The sequence below is a fragment of the Notothenia rossii genome (assembly GCF_949606895.1).
Source record: "Notothenia rossii genome assembly, chromosome: 5".
NCBI classification, from domain to species: domain Eukaryota; kingdom Metazoa; phylum Chordata; class Actinopteri; order Perciformes; family Nototheniidae; genus Notothenia; species Notothenia rossii.
The window spans coordinates 47,345,424-47,367,591 of record NC_136903.1 but is presented as its reverse complement, the minus strand read 5'-3'; the positions used below and the strand labels follow the sequence as shown (position 1 = coordinate 47,367,591).

Genomic DNA, 22,168 nt, shown 5'->3' with positions numbered 1-22,168 from the left:
CCCTAGTTTGATTCCACTGTTTACAGAACCGTAGCAAACCCTCTGGGTTTAGGCTGGACAAAGACTGAAGATGGAGGTAACGCTGCACAACTGCAGGAGCAAACACAAACGCATGCACATCTCTTGAGCCTTCCTTTGTGTTAGCTCTGTCGTGCTTTCCTGGGGGAGCTCTGCTTTCCAGGGGTAGCTCTGCTTTCCTGGGGTAGCTCTGCTTTGGTAGCTCTGCTTTCCAGGGGTAGCTCTGCTTTCCTCTGGTAGCTCTGCTTTCCAGGGGTAGCTCTGCTTTACTGGGGTAGCTCTGCTTTCCTGGGGTAGCTCTGCTTTCCAACGGTAGCTCTGCTCTAGTTTCCACTTAAGGTATAGGTTACAGCTTTAAATGAAGGATGTGGGCAGGGGGCTGAGTGACCAGGGTTCAGTTCTGTTAACAGTTTTCAATACAGTGTTCCAATACAACTTTTTTTTTCTTTTTTTTTTTTGGCGCCACTTCGTCCGGTCCTCCGCCAGCCTCTCCTAGTTATCCGTCGCAATGTCCAGGGCCTTCATGTCACGTTTTCGGACATCCTTGAAGCGCAGAAGTGGTCGTCCTCTGCCTCTGGAACCAGCGCTCAGCTCGCTGTATAAGATGTCCTTTGGCAGGCGGCCATCTGGCATTCTGCGAAGGTGACCAAGCCACCACAGCCTCCTGACCTTCAGTGTTTGGAACATTGACTTGCTGCCCGTACGCACCAGCACCGCCTCGTTCGTGACCTTGTCCCGCCAATACATTGATATATCAAGAGAAGTGGATACTGTGTTCCAAGATGGCACCCACATATTACCAATACAAGCAACTGATTGAGTGCACGCTCCATGTCTTTCATGTGTATTTTGGTTTCTTTTGTTGGGTTTATGGATTGGAGCAGGCACATTAAAGTCCTCCTCTGATCCTGCTGATTCTCTGCACACAACTAATAATTGATAGTTTTTCCACAATATTTTTATTTGCAAGGATTGCAAGTCTATACTGGCCATTGTTGGTCATTAGCAATAATTTGTGTTTTCAACCATGGACTCTATGACAAAATTCCATTACAGTCCTGTGCAGTCGTGTAAGGACAGTACTACCTGAAAAACTCTTGGAACATATTATACATGTATATGTCATTCAAAAATAATGATGCACCCAAGGTAGGCTTAAGTATTTGACTGTTATATAATCTACTATGCAATTCATTGCCTCAGTGTTTTTCAACATATTGTATGTTGTATATCGACTGACTCACTCACTACTGATCACTTACTTGTCAAATATAAAAACTGCAGTGAGAATGAACCAGATAGTACATTTGTGTGCCTGGATTTTGAGGGATAGGGTTATACATATATACTATATCATACATATAGTACCTAATGCAGCTTTAAGTTTACAGGAAGTCCTCCTGTGGCTGTGAGGGACTGTTAGTAATAACTGTTTAAGTCCTCAGAATTTACTGAACAAAACTCTGTGTACATCAAAGTGGGACATCATCAGTGCCTTTAAATGTGTGTAGGTGTGTGTGAGATTAAAAGCACATTTTATAAGAATGCCCACAACTGTATGGCTTTGCTGTGTGATGTTTATCGACTTTTGCAGCAGACATCACTCGTGTGTCTGTGTGTGTGTAGGTATGATTTTGGAATTATGGCCTGGCTCAAATCTGAGTTTCTCCTCACACAGTCGACTGCAAGGAAAACAGCGCTGAGTATCTTCAGCCCTTCCTCCACCTCAGGATCAGATGTGAGGAAGTGTGAACACCACATAGCAGCCTCACACCAGCATGCTGTGACTCACATCCAGCCTCCAATCTGAGTTGAAATCACTATATTATCAGAGCATACAGCCATGGTTACAGCATAAATGGGAGTTCTCTGACAGTAGGCAGATTATAGGCTGCTTTTATGTGTTGCTATGGTAACACAATATATCCTAGAAACAGGGAGACAGTAGATTTATCTGCATTGAGTTACCACTTTTTTTTTAAATAAAGTGTCGGACAGGCCTTGATTAGTTTGAATGCAGACGGATTTAAAACATAATTTTGTATTATTTGTATTCCACACATGGCAGTTATTTTAAAACAAAACATGTACACTTTACAAAACATGTGCACTTATACTGGATATTTTTTATAGCGCATGGTGGAAATGAGCAGGGAGAAGAACATCTTATCTTACCTGCCCCTTCTTACAAAAAAAGAACAGAAAAAAAGAAATAACCATTAAGAAATCAAATAAAAGCAATATTCTTTCAGTCACAGTTGCTTACAAATACTGAAACATAAAACCAGAACACAATCAAAAGTCAACTTCATACTGTCTAAATATGCTTTCTTTATACATTTTCCTTAACATAAAAATGTTCTTACAGCCCTTTAAATAATTTGGAAAATAATTCCACTTCTTTACGCCAGAGACACACATCTGCTTTAAAGTAGTACGTGCAAACTGATGCTTAAAATGTTATTTCCTCTATGATGCTCATCCTCTGAAATCAAAACAAATTTGTCTTTTTTTTTTTTGTATATCTTTGTATAGTATTTTGCTTTATGCATAACTAAAGCCGTCTGTAATTCTATTAAATCTTTAAATGTTAACAGCCTTGACTCAATAAATAGTTTCTTTGTTTGTTCTCTAGGTTGTACATTTTGCAAAATTCTCACAGCTTTTTTCTGTAATGTAAATAAAGGTTTTAACCAGTTTAGCCCTGAGCCTGTTTTTCAGGTCTCAGGCTCGAAAATGACATTCCCAGAACAAATGACCATATCTTCCCTTCTAAGAGGGTTAAATTAATAATCTTTTTTCTCAAAGTAATGATAAACCTGTGAGTTGGATGTAGAAAAGTCAGAATCAATATAGATGTTTTTTATTTTAAAGAAAATCCCAAAAATATATTTTACTTATAGTGAAAACCACCCTTGGATGATGGGTTAGTAGACTAAAAGCTTTAGGAATCCAAAGTACAACATACAATAAGTACCCTGTACCAAGATTGATGCAAAACAAGTGACATTTGACCTTTTTAGAGAGGTTTAGCGTTATTAACGCGTTAACTTGACAGCCCTAGTAAATACACATCTGAGTTGACAAATATTACATTTGGGGTACCTCAAGGCTCCATCTTGGGGCCTCTTCTCTTTAACATCTACATCAGGGGTCGGCAGCCCCTGGCACGCGTGCCACCATTGGCACGCGGCACCGTAACTAGTGGCACACTAGGAATAATTGTGCAAAATATTAAAATGTTATTTTCGGATCCTGAACGAGACCGCCGCCAGAGCGCGTCCCCCGTTACCTGCAGAAGGGAGCCATGCACGCAACGCCGCCCCGCTCTCTTTAACTCCAGGCGACTTTCTGCCGCTTTCCTCCGTGGTGCGGTGCTGATCGTTTCACCACAGAGGAAACTGTGGAAACTTCACAAATTGCAGTACCCATAAGGAGCTGTACAAATGCCGCAGTTTTTGCGTGGCTGTGTCTTTAGTTGACAGCCCAGTGGCGATCTGCTCATCGAAATAATATGCTACAAAGGGGCGGACTGGCCATCTGTGTGTTGAACTTTCCTGTTGGCTCCCAGACCGTATTCGAGCAAACAGGGGGATGACTCTCTCGTCGTCTCCCAGGGCAGAAGCAACAAACAAGCTTCAGGTTGTAGTGCCGAGAGAAGGGAGTCGGAGGCGGTGCAATGAAGGTACAAAGCTGGCTTTATTGAACAGCAGAAATGCACATGTTATCGGGTCGGAGCCCGGGAAGAGAAGAGAAAGAAGAAAGGAGGGCACACAGTAAGTACACAGGAGATACCGTCAACAAATGTGTCCGTGCGGAACAATACCCCCAACCTGTATGAGTGAATTATGTGTCGATCAGTGATCGCTTGAAGGTTCAATAACCCACATTAGATTAAATGACTGGACAGAGGTGAGCTCTTCTTGGGAGGCCGTTGCATTTATTTAGTTGTTCTTCAGTTTCACAAAATACATTCCAGAAACATACACATGCTCGCTCACTCTCGCTCTACCATTCACACACACACGCCACACCCCTCTCTCTCTCTCTCTCTCTCTTAAAGGGACAGCGATCTCATCTCACTCTGCATGACCCTAATATCATAACATGTGTGTTCTGGAGAATCACAGAACGGACGATTGGTTCAAACCAATTATTTAAATTTGTTGCGCTTACTGGCCCACACACTGCTTCCCCGCAGCGAGGCTCCTCCCACCCTCCTCCTGTTGACAGTTCAAGAGCGTCAAGCTCCTCACCCCCCCCCCCACCGTTGATAATTCATGATCGTCGGCACGCTGATAACATTTTTTTTTTGTAATGGCACTTCATATCAAAAAGGGTGCCGACCCCTGATCTACATGCAGAGCCGCCCCTGGCCAACTTGAGGCCACAAGCGACATTGTGAGATGAGCGCCGCCCCCCCCCCCCAACCGACAGGAGTGAACACATTTTTTTTGAAAAACAAAGTAGGCTACTTTGCAAATATAATTCCTGTTTATGTCAGGATTCTCATGTTATGTCACATTTGTAGTTTTGTATGTCTGGTTATGGGTGTTTTCCTCCTTGTATATTGTCTGGTCCTTCTTCCTGTGTTTTTCCCCTGTCGTTAGTTTCCCTGGTGTGTCTAATTGTCTGATTGTGTTCACCTGTCGCCCTTGTGTTTCTCCTCCCCTGCCCGGCTGTTTCTCGTCTTGTGATTACACCTCCCTGTATTTAGTCTTGTCTCTTCCTGTGTTCAGTGTTGGTTCGTCTTTTGTTTGTGACTGAGTTCACCGGTGAGTGTTCTGTTTTGTCCAAGTTATTATTTTATCCTTGAAATAAAAGCAATATCAGTGTAATCTGCATTTGTGTCCTGCTTGCTAAAAGAAGGAGTCGCAAGGCCCGAGCCCCAAGAGCCAAGGTTCTGGCCCAAGTTCTGGCCCCAGCAGCCATGGTTCCGGCCCCAGTTCTGGCCCCAGCAGCCATGGTTCCAGAACCAGTTCCGGCCCCAGCAGCCATGGTCCCAGACCCAGTACTGGCCCCAGCGGCCATTGTTCCGGCCCTGGTTCCGGCCCTGGTTCCGGCCCCAGCAGCCATGGTTCAGGCCCCAGCAGCCATGGTTCCAGACCCAGTTCTGGCCCCAGCAGCCATGGTTCCAGACCCAGTTCAGGCCTTGGCAGCCATGGTCCCGGCCCCAGTTCCGGCCCCAGCGGCCATGGTTCCAGAACCAGCTCTGGCCCCAGCTGCCATAGTCCCATCTCTAGTCCCATCTCTGGTCCCTTCTCTAGTCTCTTCTCAAGTCCTAACTCAAGTCCCTTCTCTAGTCCCTTCTCTGGTCCCCTCTCTAGTCTCTTCTCGAGTCCCCTCTCTAGTCCCTCCTCTAGTCCCTTCCCAAGTCCCTCCTTTAGCCCCTTCTCTAGTCCCTTCCCTAGTCCCTCCTCAGGTCAATTCTCTAGCCCCTTCTCTAGTCCCTTCCCTAGTCCCTCCTCAGGTCACTTCCCTAGTCCCTTCTCTTGTCCCTTCTCCAGTCCCACCTCTAGTCACTTCTCAAGTACCAACTCTAGTCCCATCTCAAGTCCCTTCTCTTGTCCCTACTCAATTCCTTTCTCAAGTCCTTTCTCAAGTCCCTCCTCTAGTCACTTCCCTAGTCCCTTCTCTAGTCCCATCTCTCTTCTCCAGTCCCTCCTTTAGTCACTTCTCTAGTCCCTTCTCAAGTCCCAACTCTAGTCCCCTCTCAAGTCACCTCTCCAGTTTCTTCTCAAGTCCCTTCTCAAGTCTCCTCTCGAGTTCCCTCTCGAGTCCCTACTGAAGTTCCGTTGGAGGTTCCGCTGGGGGTCCTGCCAACTCCATGTCCTGTCCCGTTGGGGGTCCTGCCGACTACTCTTCTGCCAGGGGTCCTGCCAACCCTATATCCTGTCCCGTTGGGGGTCCCGCCGACTGCTTCTCTGCTCCTGTCTTTGCCCTCGAGCCCGGCCCCCTGAGAGCCGCGTTCTTCGCCCTTGAGCCCGGCCCCCTGAGAGCCGCGGTCTTCGCCTTCGAGCCCGGCCCCCTGAGTGCCGCGGTCTTGGATCTCGAGCCCGGCCCCCTGAGTGCAGCGGTCTTCGCCCTCGGGCCCGGCCCCCTGACTCTTCCTGCCGCTGCCTTCGCCCTCATGCTCGGCCCCCTGAGTTAGGCGCTGTGGACTTCGCCCCACCATGGACTCTGCCTTGCCCCCGGGCCGTCCGCCCGAGTCCCCTTCACGGCTTCTGCCATGCCCCAGGGCCGTCCGCCCGAGATCCCTTCCGGGTCCTCCGCTGTGCTCCTGGGCTGTCAGCCCAAAACCCGTCCTCCAGACCCCCTCGACCCACCCTGGTGGCCCTAGTTTTAGTCTCGTCTCTTCCTGTGTTCAGTGTTGGACATGAATTCATAGATCAAGGCAGACTGGTGCACAGAGTCTCCTGTTTTGCCAATCCGGTGCTTAAACAAATATAGCTCTACACCCCTGGCCGACATGTCCTTAAAATTAAGTCCTGCCAACACTGGCAGGACAGGAGGCGACACGCCTGTTCTAAGCCTCCTCATTACTTACAAAGCCCTCAACAACCAGGCCCCCCCCTACCTCACAGACCTGCTGCACCACCACACCCCTTCCCGCTACCTCCGCTCATCAGAAGCCAACCTCCTATCCATCCCCACCCGCACCAATCACCGGACCTGGGGGGACAGAGCCTTCTCCGTCGCTGCCCCCTCCCTCTGGAACTCACTCCCACAACCCATCAGAGAGTGCACCGACCTCACCACCTTCAAAAAACTCTTCAATCTGGCTTTTAATGTGTGATTGTTTTCGTATTATTTGACTTTAACTTTAACTATATATTTATTTGTTGTTCCTTTCTTCTCTTTTCTTTTCTCTTCTCTATTATCTGTAAAGCGTCTTTGACCACCTGTAAAAGCGCTAACAAATTAAATCTATTATTATTATTATTAAGCCGTGTCCCTCACTCCTCACATCCCAAGCTGCATCCCCAAAAAGTTTATTATGTTGTTACATCGTTTCAGATGTTATGTTTCAGTTGTGCTCTTGATAAGCCATTAAAACCGTAAAAATACGTTCAGTTTCCTTTTGCTTTTTGTGTCTCCTGTTCACCAAAACATACCCATCTGTGATGGAAAAAGAAAGTAATCCAAAAGTAATCTAAAAGTAATTTGATTACGTTTTTAAGACACGTAACTAACTGTATTCGGATTACTTTCAGAGCCATGTATTCAGTAATCAGTAACTGATTACATTTAAAAAGTAACCCTCCCAACCCTGGTTGTAATATAGTCAAGACAAAACATGCTTATGACATGCTCAAAAACTGATACTTCTTAAATCTGTATTCAAATGTAGTCCCCTCTGTCAGCAATGTGTCAACAACTACAAACACATTTCTATCAGTATTTCTCTGTGTTGTGGTTGACATGATGACTGTTAGGAGTTAAGGGGAGAGGCTGAGCATCAGCATTAAATGTGCAAATTGACATAAAAATGAATAAAAGGGGAAAAAATTCTCCATGTTTTTTAGGCTGTAAACTTGAACTGTTATGTAAGCCAACTAGACAGACCGTTTATCACTCTTCCTCCTGTACATTAGCAGATACAAGGCATAACCTACTTGAATGAATGGTAAATAAAGAATGCTGGAAATAACTGCATCTCCATCAGCCTATATGCTATGCAGAGACAGCCCTCTTCATGTCGTGAATTGCAGCTGATGTTTAAATATGGCAATTGGCAATTTCACTTATGCAACATTCGCAAGTTGTACATTTGACTCATACAATAACCCACCTTCGAGTGATGCTCTAGTTTCTTCATGTTTTGTTTTTTTTCCCTCTTGCTTGCGCCGGACTGAAACTGTCCTTTCACCGACATCTCTTCACCTGCACGAGTGGCCGTATCAAAGCCGTGATTGGTCAGATGTCGATTCATTGCAACGGTGTCGGGTTACAGACGTGCTCCCCTTGTCACCTCTCACTCTCGCGTGTCAGCGGAGGGTGCGCGGAGAACTGCGCACAGCAGCTGAGGCACTCTGGACGGGGCCCCATGCAGCCTGCGTGATTGGCCTGTAGGGAGGGGCGGCCCTGTCTACATGCTACCACTGGCTCAGATAATGAAAAACAAGACAAATAAGTTACCATAGCTATGCGGATGACACACAAAATACATAACCACTTCACCAGGAGACCAGGGACGTGCACAGGTTTGGGCTAATGTTGCCCGGGCAACGGCCCGTTCAGCATTTTTGGCTGACCTGCCCCCCTGGAGAGAGCGAAAGTTTGTTTTTGTTTTTTCTGTTGTGGCCGAATCAACATGATAAGCCCACAATTAGTATTGTAGCGTCTCGCTGCGGGAAACACACTTTGTCAGCGCTATCATCTGCCTGTGCGTTAAGAACACCTCAGTGTCGGATTTTGGAAACTTGATTTTGAGTTGTCTCATGGCAGTTAGGGTATAAGGGACAAACCAGGGGACTTTACTTCCTCTTGATACCGTCAGTTATTTACAAAAAAAACACCTAAATATATCCTACATGTTATTGAGCTTCTCTCTTTCTGTGTCTTTTCATCTGTAAACTCCCTCAAAGGGGCCGCTCGCTCTCTTTTCTTGATCGCTCTCTCACGGGTGAACAGTTCAATGTCCCGCTTCATTGTAGGATTTCTGCCATGTCAGTACCACTTTAGTTTGACCATCTCTGTTATTTAAGTTATGGAATACTAAATAAATAAGTAATTAGATACCTTACCGTTACTGCGCTCATAAAGAATGATAAGAATAAGAATAATGCGTATTGAACTGGTTTCATTAATTAGTGAGTTTATTAAGGTAATTAGTTAGAGGCCCTATTTTATCAGTATGTCCTGCACAGCAGTTACAATGGTCAGACTACATTAGAACAGAATTGTCCCCATTTTGTCTTTAATAGTTACTAACATTAGATATTTTAATGAGATATGGACCGCAAAACATTTTTAAAATCAAGTCACCGAATGCAAGTAGTCGCCTTAGCTTATTTTGTTATGAGATGTGAATTACTGTTCAATTTAGCGAATAATCGTTTGGTTTCTTTTACATACAAAAAAAAGTTACAATTTTCAAAAGATCTTATGTTTTTTTTCGGGGGGAGGCCCTTTTTCCAGTTTAGAGCAATAGCCCCTCCAAATGTCTGTGCACGTCCCTGCAGGAGACTATGCTCCAATTCAAACACTGAGTAAGTGCATTGAACAAATCAATGACTGGATGTGTCAGAACTTTCTCCAATTAAACCACTGGTTCTCAACCGGAGGCGGTACCGCCCCCCAGGGGGCATTCAGAGAACATCGGGGGGCGCTGGAAGCAATATTTTTGAAAGGGGGGCGTTGAGGTGTTCTTGGGGGGCGTTCACGGATAATGTCTTTTTGTCATGAAAAACGCTGGCCACAGCGTCTTTTCCTGTACAAAAAGCAGCTGTCAGCATCTTTTGTTGCTATAGGAAACCACAACTCTGCTTGCGACAGGTCAGCTGTCAGCAGTGTTATTACGGGTACGTTCGTAAATGCACGAACGGTCAGTCCGCTCGGACAACCCGTCTGTTCCGCCAGAGCACCCAGCTGTGAGCGCTCAGAGCGCAGCGCTCTGGACTGTGGAACGGGGACGCTCGGAGCGCTCTGAGCGCATTTACGAACGTACCCTACAAAAAGCAGCCGGGAGCGGACCGGAAGTGGTTGTAATTTTGGGATCGCGACTGTTAATAATCTGTGTCACTTTGTTAAATTTTGATAAGTTTTGATATGACAAATTCCACTAACAGATTCAAACTAAGTGGTCAGTTTATGAAAATAATACCCGTTTCTATGTCTGCTACGACATGGAAGAGCTGGCTAGCCAGGCTGCTCCACACAGAGCTCTGTTTTTTCAAAATTACAACGACTTCCGGTCCGCTCCCGGCACGATCTCTTGTCATGTCAGCAGCTAGCCCTCTAGCGTTTGCCGCCATATCGTGACACCATATCACATCAGCAAAATGGCCGCGAAAAAGATAAAATGCAGACAGTACTCTATTGAATATCTTACCTATGGCTTCATACTGTCTCCTACCAATGCACAACTCCCAATGTGTTTACTTTGCGAACATGTATTTTCCAATGAGGGAATGAAACCCTCACGTTTAAAGGAGCACCTTACCAAGATCCACCCAGATAAGGCAGATAAGGAGCGTCCGTTCTTCCAGGCCCTCAAAGAGAAACATGGTAGGAGCACCATCAGCAGTCTCTTCGCTAGGAAGACCACCCAGACTGACAGCGGGCTAATAGCGTCATATAACATCTCCTTGCTGATAGCCAAATGTGGGCAGCCGTTCACAATCGGAGAGAAGTTGGTACTCCCTGCCATCAAAGAGGTCATATCTACTGTGATGGAGCGTGATCCCACACAGGTGCTGAAATCCATCCCACTCAGTAATGACACCGTAGCACGCAGGATTGATGAAATGGGCGCTGATACAGAGGAGCAGCTGTGTGCCATCCTGCGGGAAACTCCATTCAGCCTTTAGCTGGATGAGACAACCACTTCTGACAACAATGTTCTGTTTATGGCCTATGTCCGCTATAGCACCTCCAACAGTCAGGAGATGGCTGAGGAATTTTTATTTTCCAAATATCTGGTCACAGACACCAAGGGCCAGACCATTTTTAATGCACTGGATGCTTATCTACAGGAGAAGTCAATCCCGATCAACAACATCCTTGCATGTGCTACTGACGGTGCCCCTTCTATGGTTGGCAGGTACCGTGGCTTCACCACTCTGCTGAAGGAGCAGGTCCCGCATGTCCTCACAGTCCACTGTGTCTTGCACCGCCACAACCTTGTGGCCAAATCTAAAAGTCCACCTCTCCACGAGTCTCTCAATGTTGCAGTAAAGGGAATAAACAAAATAAAAGCCCACGCCCTGAATAACAGATTGTTCCGACAGCTGTGTCAGGAAAATGATGAGACCTTTGAGCGTCTTCTTCTCCACACTGATGTCCGCTGGCTCTCAAAAGGAAACTGCCTTGCTCGTTTTTGTGAGCTGTTTGACAGCATCGTGGAGTTCCTGGAGGAGGTGGATGCAGCTCTCGGGAACAGGTGTCATCCAGCCGCTGCGACATCATGTACCTCACAGACTTCTTTGGCAAAATGAATGAAGTCACGCTGAAGCTCCAAGGAAAAGGAGTTACTCTGATCCAGAGCAAGGCGGCATCCACAGTCTCACCTCCAGGCTGGATCTATACCGGCAGAGCATAGGCAGGAGGCAATTTGCTCATTTCCCGCTGTTGACCAAGGTGATCTAGCCTAGGCTACTAAATAATGATAATAATAAATAATACATGTAATAAATGTAGGCTACTCTATGCAACACTATATTTGTGTTCCTGGTTAGTATAAATAACTTATGTTCTGAATGTATTATGAGAATAAAGAAACATCAATTAGTAAACTAATTAGCAATAAAATAACCAGTTTAAAATCGGATGGTAACATTCTGCACCGATAACAATTTCCTGGTTATACTCATTGCAGGTGTCTGAGACTCTTACCGATGAGCGCCTCCTCATTTACACAGACCACCTGAGGATGGTGAATGCCGACTTGAAGATCCGCTTCAGAGATCTTTTGGACCTCGATGTTCCCACCTGGGTGGTGCTTTCAGGCGGACGTGGCGGAATGCGAGCCAGCAATACAGGAGCATCTCATCGACATCCAGAGTGACGATGAGGCCCAGGCTATTTTCCGCACCTCTGGCTGAGGCAACATGTGGGTCAAATACTCTCAGCATTACCCGGCTCTCTGGGAGAAAGCGAGGCTACTTCTTCTGGCTTTCCCAACCACATACCTCGTGGAGCAGGGATTCAGCCAGGTGCAGTCATGCAGTCCAAGTACCGCAATCGCTTGAACTTGACGGCCTCAGGTGCACTGCGACTGAAACTAAGTTCTCTGCAACCCGCAGGGAAGAAACTGGCGGAGAACCACCAAGCGCAGGGCTCACACTAACCTTCCCCAATTTGGCGAAATGCAACAGCTTTCCGACCTGTTAGTTCTGTAGGCCTAATGTACAGCTTTGTAGCCTACTGTTTGTTCTGCACTGGACATGTGTGAAATTGCTGCTGTTCCGTAGCAGTCTGTTTGTATTCTCTGCTCTTGTCTGAGTTTGTTTAACACTCATAAATATCATTTTTATTCACATTCACATAGCTTTTCTGCTCTCTGGTAAACTAATGATAATGATATTCCAACTGCCCAGTTAAATCAAATCTATTATTTGGCATTCAGTGACATGCTTTTTAAATGATATAACACATAATATTAGTCAACATTAATATTCAGGGAAGAAAATAAGTCTACTTTTTTTGATGGGGGGCGGTAAGAGACCTGGATAATGGACAGGGGGGCGCTGGCCCAAAAAAGGTTGAGAACCCCTGAATTAAACAAAGATAAAACTGAGGTAATGCTTTTTGGAGCCAAGGCAGAACGTATAAAAGTTAGCGCTGAGCTTCAGTCTGCAATGTTCAAAACAACCAGAAATCTAGGTGTTGTCATGGAATCTGACCTGAGTTTCAACAGTTACATTAAAACAGTTACTAAATCAGCCTACTATCACCTAAAGAACATATCTAGGATTAAAAGACTAATGTCACAGCAGGATTTGTCAGCTTTCTATCCCTAGAGTCAGAACTAAATATGGTAAAGCAGCGTTCAGTTATTATGCTCCAAATATCTGGAACAAACTCCCAGAAACCTGCAGGTCCGCTGCAACTCTGACTACTTTTAAATCCAGACTAAAGACTTTTCTTTTTGCCGCTGCTTTTAATTGAGCTATTCATATGTTAAACTACACTGTAACTTTTATCCATGTAATTTTCCTTTGAATGTTTATTTTATTATCTTTGCTTTTTAATGACATTTTCTTAATGTCTTTAATTTATTTAAAGCACTTTGAATTGCCTTGTGTTGAAAGGTGCTATATAAATAAACTTGCCTTGCCTTGCCTTGCCATGCTACTAGTCAGCTCTCTAAATGTATCTGATGGGTGAAAGCATTTCTTACCACATTCAGCCCATGCTTTTTGGAGGAGGTATTTCACAACGGAACAGAACAAAGTCTTCTGAAAGACCTCAAGGAGAAAAGAAACCCATATGGCTGCATCTTAGCTGCTTTCTGGAAATGTTGGCACAATTGCACACAATGCCAGATGGAAAGTTATAAAAAATTCCCACAGGTCCCACTTGGAATTGTAGTAGAAGGCTGATCTCAACAGAACTTCCCAGTTGGCAGCTCATGTTTAGGGCAAATGTGATGTGAGACCAGTGTGGCATGAGCAATCTATAGGTAGGTAAACATGTGATACACACACAAACATATATGCAAAAAAATGCCAAAAAACCTTCACATACATGCACATACATACCCACATACAAACATCAGATGCACAAATAGAAGCGTGGTTAATCCACATGTCTGTTTGAAAGAAAGGCATTTTGGTGGTTGTGTAAGAGCATCGATGGCTCTAAAAGTGGCCCAGAGCCACGGCTGTCACTCCCGCTGACCTACTTCAACTATCGTCCAAAACAAAGGACTAGCAAAAAGAGGGGCAAGAAATACAACACAAAGTGGCAGAGAAAAAATAACTCCAGTCACCATCTGTGTTAATTCTCTTCGCAATCTCCTTCTTTTATCTTCCTCCATAATGTCTTCTCTGGAGAGTCCCACGGCAAAAAAGGGATAAACAAACGGATTGCAACAGAGGCTTTTAAGTAGGGTTGGGTACCGAGTTCCGGTTCGGAACCGGTTCCAACATTTCGATTCCAACGGCATCATTTAGACCAGGGGTTTTCAAAGTGTGGGAAGGTGAGCCTCCCCTCAGAGAACATAAGAACAGCCGCGCCCCCCCTCCCAATTATCATTGCTGTTATTATTATTATTATTATTATTGTTGTTGTTGTTATAATGCAGGGGTATTCAATTGCATTTCAAAGAGGTCCAGTATAGGAGAAAATATAATTAAATGCTCTGTTTTCGCTGTCTACCTTCCGCCATTTGAAATGACTGTTTCTCTCCTCTTGTCTCGTCTCTGTGTGTGTGTTTAAATCTATTGTGCTGACTGCACCGATTTGATTGGCTGAGTAGCGTCACCTCCTTAAAACATTAAACAATAACTTTTTAAAACCTTTTTATTTTTATGTTTTAAACATATTGTATAAAACTCGCCCACTACTTGGACTATTCCTTGCACCCCTCTAGAATAAACCAGAATGGTCTCAACCATATTGCATCAGTAACGTGCACTTGTTGTTATAACAAGATCGCAAGGATGCTGGTAGCGATCGGAAAATTGAGTGTTGTTCAGTTTGTGTGTTGTGGAACATGCGTGTGCGTGCATGAAAATATACCACACACCCAATTACAATAGCATGTTCAATTCACTACCCTGGAAGTTAATACAGTTGTTAAAGTTGGAACAGCCTGTGGACAGCCGTTCTTCCTTGCATGTCAGTCGCCGACACCTTCTCACAGAGGACAGGCACATCTAGCTGCAGCACGACCCGTATATTTCCTCACGCCGTGTTGTCAAGACCCATTTTTTTTAACATTTTCAACATCGGGGATACATCCTTATATGCTCCCGGTAACACACTGAACGTCAACTTTGCCTCCTTATTACACTCACCCCTACTTTAGTGGGAACAATGAGTCTGCGTCTTTGATGCACACAGGAATAAAAGCAGATCATCCTCTGGCTGCAGCCTTTACCGGTACTTGCTTTTGATCAAAGTCAATGCGGAAAACCTGCACTCACACAGGTAGGTGGAGGTGAAGGGAATGAGCACTTTTACAGCCTTTTTGGCGAGGTGGGGGAACTCGGTCTCCACAGACAGCCACAAGTGGGCAAGTGTCACTTTACTCGTCTTTTTCTCGTTCTTTTGTGTCTCACGCTGCGCCTCCCCTGAAGCTCTCTGGCGCCCCCCAGGGGAGGCGGGCCTCACACTTTGAAAACCGATGATTTAGACATTTCGGTTCCGCTTTTCGATGCCTGAGGAAATGTTTCTCGCCGCTCTCCGTAGCCTACTGTATGACTGCGTCGGGGCGGGAAATGTAGCGTTGTACCTACACTTCCTACAGCGTAACCTGAGACCAGGGCCGGCCCGTCGCACTGGCATAGATGTTCGCCTAGGGCGCCAGATCTGGGGGGCGCTGCGCTGACAGCTCTGGGAGGGAAAAATAATGTTTTGACCGTTGGTGCTCATCCTAATTTTCGGCCTTGATGTAACAACATTCATAATTAAGTAAATGTAATACACTTTTCATCCCGGTAGGTTAAACTTTTCATTTGCCCTGTACGATGGGCGCTGTAAGTGATGAAAATTGGGGATGGTGGCTTATCTGGCACCCGCAGCTCACAGCCAAAGTGCGAGTGAGCGTGGGAGCGATCGAGGGAGAGCGCACCGGTACCAGCGCTGTTGTTATTAGCATCTGGTGCTAGCTGCTCTAACGGATATAAGAAGAAGATGTTTCTACAATGATGTGGAGGGAGAGTCCTCTCCAGTCAGACTAAGGGGCTGATAACTACAGCTCAGTGAGGTAAAGGACTCTGAGTGTATAGATAGTTCACTTTAGTCTAAGTTATCTCAGTGGGTCTCAAACGTTTTGATCACAATTTATGGAAACACATATTTCCAAGGCACTCCTTTATAATTATTGTGATAAAACAGGTTTGAAATCGTTCCAATGTATACTATAGGACAGTAAACCAGACATATCGTTTTAAACTGGAGAGATAAAAAAATATAAATACATAAAATAGTAAAATAAGATATGAATGAACAACGCAAAAAAAATACGTTATTATGTTATTGACTATGGTAGGTTATTGGTTATGTTCACATACTTATTTGATCATTAAAATGTAAACCGATATTTTTCATATTTGTGTTTAGAGTTGTACCCCCTAGATCTAGTCTCTAGTAATTCTGCTTAAAGTGCACCAGATTGAAGCATTTTACTTTAAAATGTTCAAACATTTCTTCCCGGTAGGTGCCTGAGAAGGCAGATATGCTTGTTTTTCTCAACAAGAACTGTTTTTAAATGGGGGGGGGTTTCCTTTAAAAGTTGGACTGTTACACTGTTGTAGCTTCAGTGGTTCTCAGGTTACAGTTAGCAGTGAATAAACAGACTGATTAATGTGAATATTACTGTAAACTAACCTGTGTAAAAGTTTCTCCAATAAATGTAATTTTTTTGGTGGAAGAAGCATGTATCATTTTTTTACCCTGCCCCTCAAAGAATCGGAATTGAGAACCGTTAAGAACCGGAATCGAAAAGTAGAATCGGAATCGTGGAAATTCAAACGATACCCAACCCTACTTTTAAGCATGTTGAGAAAGACTTGCTAATGGTCAGGAATCATCAGCCAGACAACAGGAAGAATGATTTATGCCCCAAGCGCTCGCTGCTTTGTTGACTCTTTGTTCATTTATTTCCCTCTTTATATCCATTGCTCTTTGCATTATTCTCTATTTGTTGACTTTGAATTCTTTTTTGTTGCTATTACACACACCAATTATGTAAAAGCTGTATTAAACAACTATCAAGTAGAATCACATGGTGGCCTCTGTACCGCATGGAATCATCCTTCGTGTCTATAATGTGCAAAGCCAAAGTCAATTCCCAGAAAGAGAAGTGTAGTGCTACACTTAGAGCTTTCAGCTCAGCTGAGTTCAGCCCTCTCCCAGGAAATAGGTGTACCACCCTAAAACAGAGGTTGTTGTCTCAAGCCCCCCCACCTTTTTTTGTGCCCCCTTGTTTCTGTTGTGTTCTGAGCTTCTTGAAACATTTCTGTCATGATTTAAAGGTGACCTATCATGCAAAATGCACTTTTGTACGTCTTTTATAAATGAATATCTGTCCCCGGTGTTCCAGGGAACTCACCAAATGTCAGAAAACACAACCCTCTCTATTTTCCTCCATACCCAAATCTCTTAAAAAGGGGCTGCAATGGATCTGATACAGACTGATCCAGATTTGAACACTTCTGTGACGTCACAGAAGTGGCGCTACGGCTATTGGACCAACTCCACCAATCAGGAGGAGACAGCCACGGACATTGCCGCTCGAAAGTTCTGGAGACGCTGTAGTACATATGCCAGGCCTGTAGATGGTGCTGTTCTCACAGAACACAGCCCATGCAAAGACAGTGTTAAATTGAGCGAAATGAGGAATGACTAAAATGCATGATCTGTTTGGTATTTTGAAAAATAAAATATATAAATATGCCTTATATAGGTATGGTCCTACACTATATTATTCAAATATAGCATGATAGGTCCACTTTAAGTTTTGTGTGTTAAGTTATGGGTTTATTTTGAAATTCTGTTCTCCCTGTGTCTGGTCTTCCTTCCTGTGTTTGCCCTCCTGTGTCGGATTGTCTGATTGTGTTCACCTGTTGCCCTTGTGTTTCTGCCTCCCCTGCCCAGCTGTGTCTTGACTTGTGATTACCCTTCTTTGTATTTAGTCTTGTCTTCCCCTGTGCTCCATGTCGGATCGTTATTTTTCCTGTCACCCTCCATGTTTGTCACGCTCCAGGTTGGTTTTTGTCCTTGTCTTCATGCCACGTGTTTTGGATTTATGGTTTTGTCTTGTCTGCCATGTCAACAGCTTTTATTAATTAAAGCTCGCTTTTGTTTGAAACCCGCTTCTCCTTATACTGCATCTGGGTCCTGCCTTACCCCAAACTCTGACAGATTCTCAATTGAAGCGTTTCGTTTAGGCAGCTCTAAAGCGCTGTGTAGTGATGGCGAAATGAAGCCTTATGAAGCTTTGAAGCTTTCCAGCCAATTGGTTCGCAAAAGGGTTAATCTCATGAGGCTTCATCTGAACACAAACCCCTGTTGGTCAAAGTGTGTAAAACAGGCAGATTGGACATCTCAACAGTGTGCTGTATCTCATAGCGAGTTCACAATGAGTAAAGCCTTAGAATAACTCTAAACAACGAAAATAAAATCATATTTTCATGTTAACAATATTGTATTTATTCCAGTTGAATGATTGTGATTGAAAAGCCTAAGGAGGCTGGAAAACATTGCAAAGAGGGATTTGTATTCCTTAATAATATTCTTAAACTTAACCATGTTGTAGCCTGAGAAAGGCTAAACCATATCAAAGAATACATTTATTAACTACATTATCTCATTTAGCTGTAGCTTTTATAAACAAAACAAAAGACGTATTGACCAGTCGTTGAACCAGGGACCCTGCGGTTGTGAGTCAACTGCTTTCCAGCTGAGCCACAGCACACACACTGAATCTCCCTGAAAACACTGTAACATATTTATTCATGTTTTTATTCCTACATTTATTTACGCTTTTATTTATTTATACTTATGACATGTTCCGACCTCTATATAAGTGAGGGTCTGAGCTCTCTTAATTCCATCGTGTCACCACCGGGCCCGGGTACAGGAGGGGTAATATATCGTTCTTATTACACATCCATGGGTATTATGAGCGTTGTGGTTCAACCGATCTAAATCGCTTCCTGAAGCAGTCACGTGGTATCGACAGGCAGCGAGGCTTCATTTTTCGTCGATGACGTCACTGGCCCAAAATGATACAAGCCTCGATACATGCTTCACAAAAAGCTTCGGGGATTAGTCGACACACGCTCCAAAGCCTCTGCGCAATACGTAACATCACTAGCTTTAAGTAAACCATGAACATGTTATATTAGGTCGATTAATGTTGTCTAAATGCTTAATGTGTTGTCAAGTTAGTGAAGACGTTTCTTCATTTGTTTCGGTTTTGGCAACAAAAAAAAATATATTTGGATGGTTTTTGAAACTGCATTGGGTTCTCCCAATGGAAATGTTTTGGGCCGTTCCAGGGACTTTGCACCTGTCGCCACTGTAAAATACAAATTTGGTCACATAGCTAAAAAAAAGAACTCATGAACTTAAAAAATGTAGATTTTCAAATGTGTTACTGTTACATCATTTCTGCAATGATAAATGAAACTAAGGGAACCATGACCAAAACACCTGGAAACTTGGAGTAGACTTTAAGATTATTGAAAGTTACAAAGTCTCGACAGCCCACACTTCATGAATTCCCACTTATATATTTGTCTTCACAGCCAGAGAGAAGTGAACTCAGGACAGCACACTGGAGAGGTGCATTGTAGAGGTTACTGGAACAAGTGATACATCTCCTGCATGTTCTATTACAGAATTAGACATTGAGCATTTTGGGGATTCACACTGCTGTTTGCGCTGTTAAAGGGGCCCTATTATACTCATATTCAGGTGCATATGAGTATTCAGTGTCTCCACTGTGACATGTCTCTTTAATGTTCAAAAAGCTCTTTATTTTACTCATACTGCAGCACCGCTTTTCACCCTCTGTCTGAAACCAGAGCCCAGTCTGCTCTGATTGGTTAGCTGGCCGGCTCTGTTCTGATTGGTCAACCGCTTAGGGCTGTCCCGCCCCTTAGCCTATTGGAGTCCTGGCCCACATTTTCAATTTGTCAGTGGTTCAAATTGGTCTGGTATTGAGCTCATTAGTGTTATTTATTTTTCTGATATGACAAACATTGTCCATTCAGATGAACCAATCATTTATGTTGAGAGGGGGGAATCTTTGTTAACAAAATACCAATGTAAAAATGGCTACATATGTATGTGTGTGTGTATGTATGTATATATATATATATATATATATATATATATATATATCATACATAAATAATAAGAGGCTGTCTCTGATATAAGCTTGCTTCGTATAGAGTAATAACTGTGAGGAAGTGCACATTTTAATTTGCGTCATTGACTAATGGCAAACTGAGAGTGCTGACTAATGACTAAAGTAACCTGAAGGAGCTTTAGGCTGTTTGTTTCCATCTTCCGTTTTTATATAACCACACAGATAGTTTTCCTCTTTGTATCCATTTGAAAGTGTCTGGATATTGACAGAGTAGAAGCAGTTGAATTAAAAAGGGGCAGTGATGGACAGCTTGGTCAACAGGGATTAAACAAGAGGAGGAGGAATGCGTGCCGTCAGCAGCGCTGTGTACAGACCTGTCATTCTGCCAACCAATCCTGAACATCACATGGAAAACAAACAGAAACCCTTCACATCTATTTAGACAGTGATACACTGATGCAGTAGTAGCCAGCATAGATGCAAATTAGTTTACACCCGTCCAAAATGTAAATCAATTTATGCCCTTCATTCTTCCGTTTCAATGAATGCATCGTTTTATCTTTAATTTTGGTATTTTTTGTTTAATCTGAGGAAAAGGTGTGTCCCTTACAAAGTATCAATACAACTCATGTCAGAGGTCAGAAGTGATTAAGCAAACATTTATAAGATCTAGTAAACACCTTGAGGTGTATTTTTTTTTTCTTAAGATAGATTCTATCATTAAATGATTGAGTCAGATTCAGTAATTGAATCACTTAAAACACATGGAATGTATTTCCAGAAAAAAAATAACACATTTAATTGGGCTTACTAAAGACATAGAAGGAATCCAAGCTGAAGGCGCCCTGAAAATAAAAGCTCTTTCTTAAGAGACAAATGGGACAATTCCTTGTGGCTGAGGTTGATACCAAACAAAGCATTGGCTCGTATGAAAGGCAAGAGCTTAAGCGTAGTACAATGGAGCATAACAACAGAAACATCCCAATAGGCATCTGCAGAGCTTTATATCGATGACACAGAGAGGAAGGAGAATGCTTTTAGAAGAATTTTGTTTGAAAATGTCAGCATAGTCTTGCATTGGTAAAATAAATGGTAAAGAATCTAATCTGACACTATATATCAGCATGTCTGGAACAATAAAGAACACATTTATAGTGCACCTAATGTGTGATAGAAATCAGTTCAGTGTCAATCTATAAACCCCAATATTGGATTTAACTCTCTGGAGAGATATGCAACATTACATGCTAAATCCATACCGTAGGATTTGTGAATAAGGCTCATTTGCAGGAGGATCGAACTAACCAAATCAACTAAAATAATCATTTAATTCGTCAAGAAGTAGACAAGCCCCTGCCCGGCGCTGTGCCCCCCCGAGGGAGAACATGCTGCACCATCAGAGGATCTTATGGTTGAGGAGTTTGCAGGTGCAGCTTGGAACTTTATAATTGTATTTTAAGTCAGATACACACAAGTGTTTGTGGATCTATATGAGGTGCAAGCTCTATATTATAAAAAACTGTAATTTTTTTAATTAGATGTTTAAAGAAGAAAAATATTTTTTTGTGGGGCAGCCCATGCTGAGTACTTACATTTTCGGTACAATTTAACCTTTCATATAATTTAATCCACTACACATATTGCAACATTGCAAAATGACATTCTAGTCAGTCCTAAAGTTCATGGTATGAGAACAAAGTTGAAAGTGAAGCGCCTATTGTTCCTGATGGCACCTTGTGCGGCAGCCTCTGCCATAAGTGTGTGACAGTGTCTGTGAAAGTGTGAATGCTGCTTTTTAAAGCACTATACGAATGAAGTTCATTTACCATAATTTCAGGGAATAAAAGGATTTAGTTTCCACACTTAAAACCAAATGACTGTAATCATCACAAACAGCGTGCAATATTATCCGCCTGTTTCTGTGTGGTGTGGTTCTCACCTGTTTGTAGGAGACGTAGATGGGTCTGCTGAAGATGATCCACTCCACCACCTTGCTGCAGGGCGGAGTGGTCAGAGAGCCGGTGTAGCGGTAGTAACTTCCCAGGGCGGAGGGCAGCAGGTCTTTCAGCACAAAGGGCTCCAGGACAGTTTCTTTTTCTATAAGAGAGAGGTCAGGAGATCAATACAACAGGACCTACACTCTATTTCACTTCAAACCACAGAGGGCAGACGATCTGGAGCAGATCCAAGTGCTACTGTTTAACAGCCGTTAGGTTTAAGCTATTGATTTCATTTACATTGTCCCTGCCTTGTTCAGTGTCCCCCTATTGACAGACATAATTGCGGTGAACACCTCTAATTATACCTTTGTCGTTGTTGGAAGGCATATACTGTACAATACGATCAAGGCTGTAATGCTACATCCCCAAAACTAAATGTTGACATAGTGGAATTATTCACCACCTCACACGGTAATCATAAGGCTGTTATAAAGACTTCAAG

General features: G+C 43.5%; 2 protein-coding genes across 2 annotated transcripts in view; one reads left to right on the top strand and one right to left on the bottom strand.

Moving 5' to 3' along the window:
- Positions 1 to 22,168, bottom strand: part of LOC307039451 (receptor-type tyrosine-protein phosphatase gamma-like) — a 1,005,384-nt gene that overhangs the window by 237,195 nt on the left and 746,021 nt on the right. Inside the window, exon 7 of the mRNA XM_079681553.1 lies at positions 21,666 to 21,823. Coding sequence (XP_079537679.1) covers positions 21,666 to 21,823 — 158 coding nt within the window. The remainder of the gene's footprint in view (positions 1 to 21,665; positions 21,824 to 22,168) is intronic.
- Positions 1 to 22,168, top strand: part of LOC307039445 (zinc finger BED domain-containing protein 5-like) — a 516,405-nt gene that overhangs the window by 101,557 nt on the left and 392,680 nt on the right. The window lies entirely within an intron of this gene.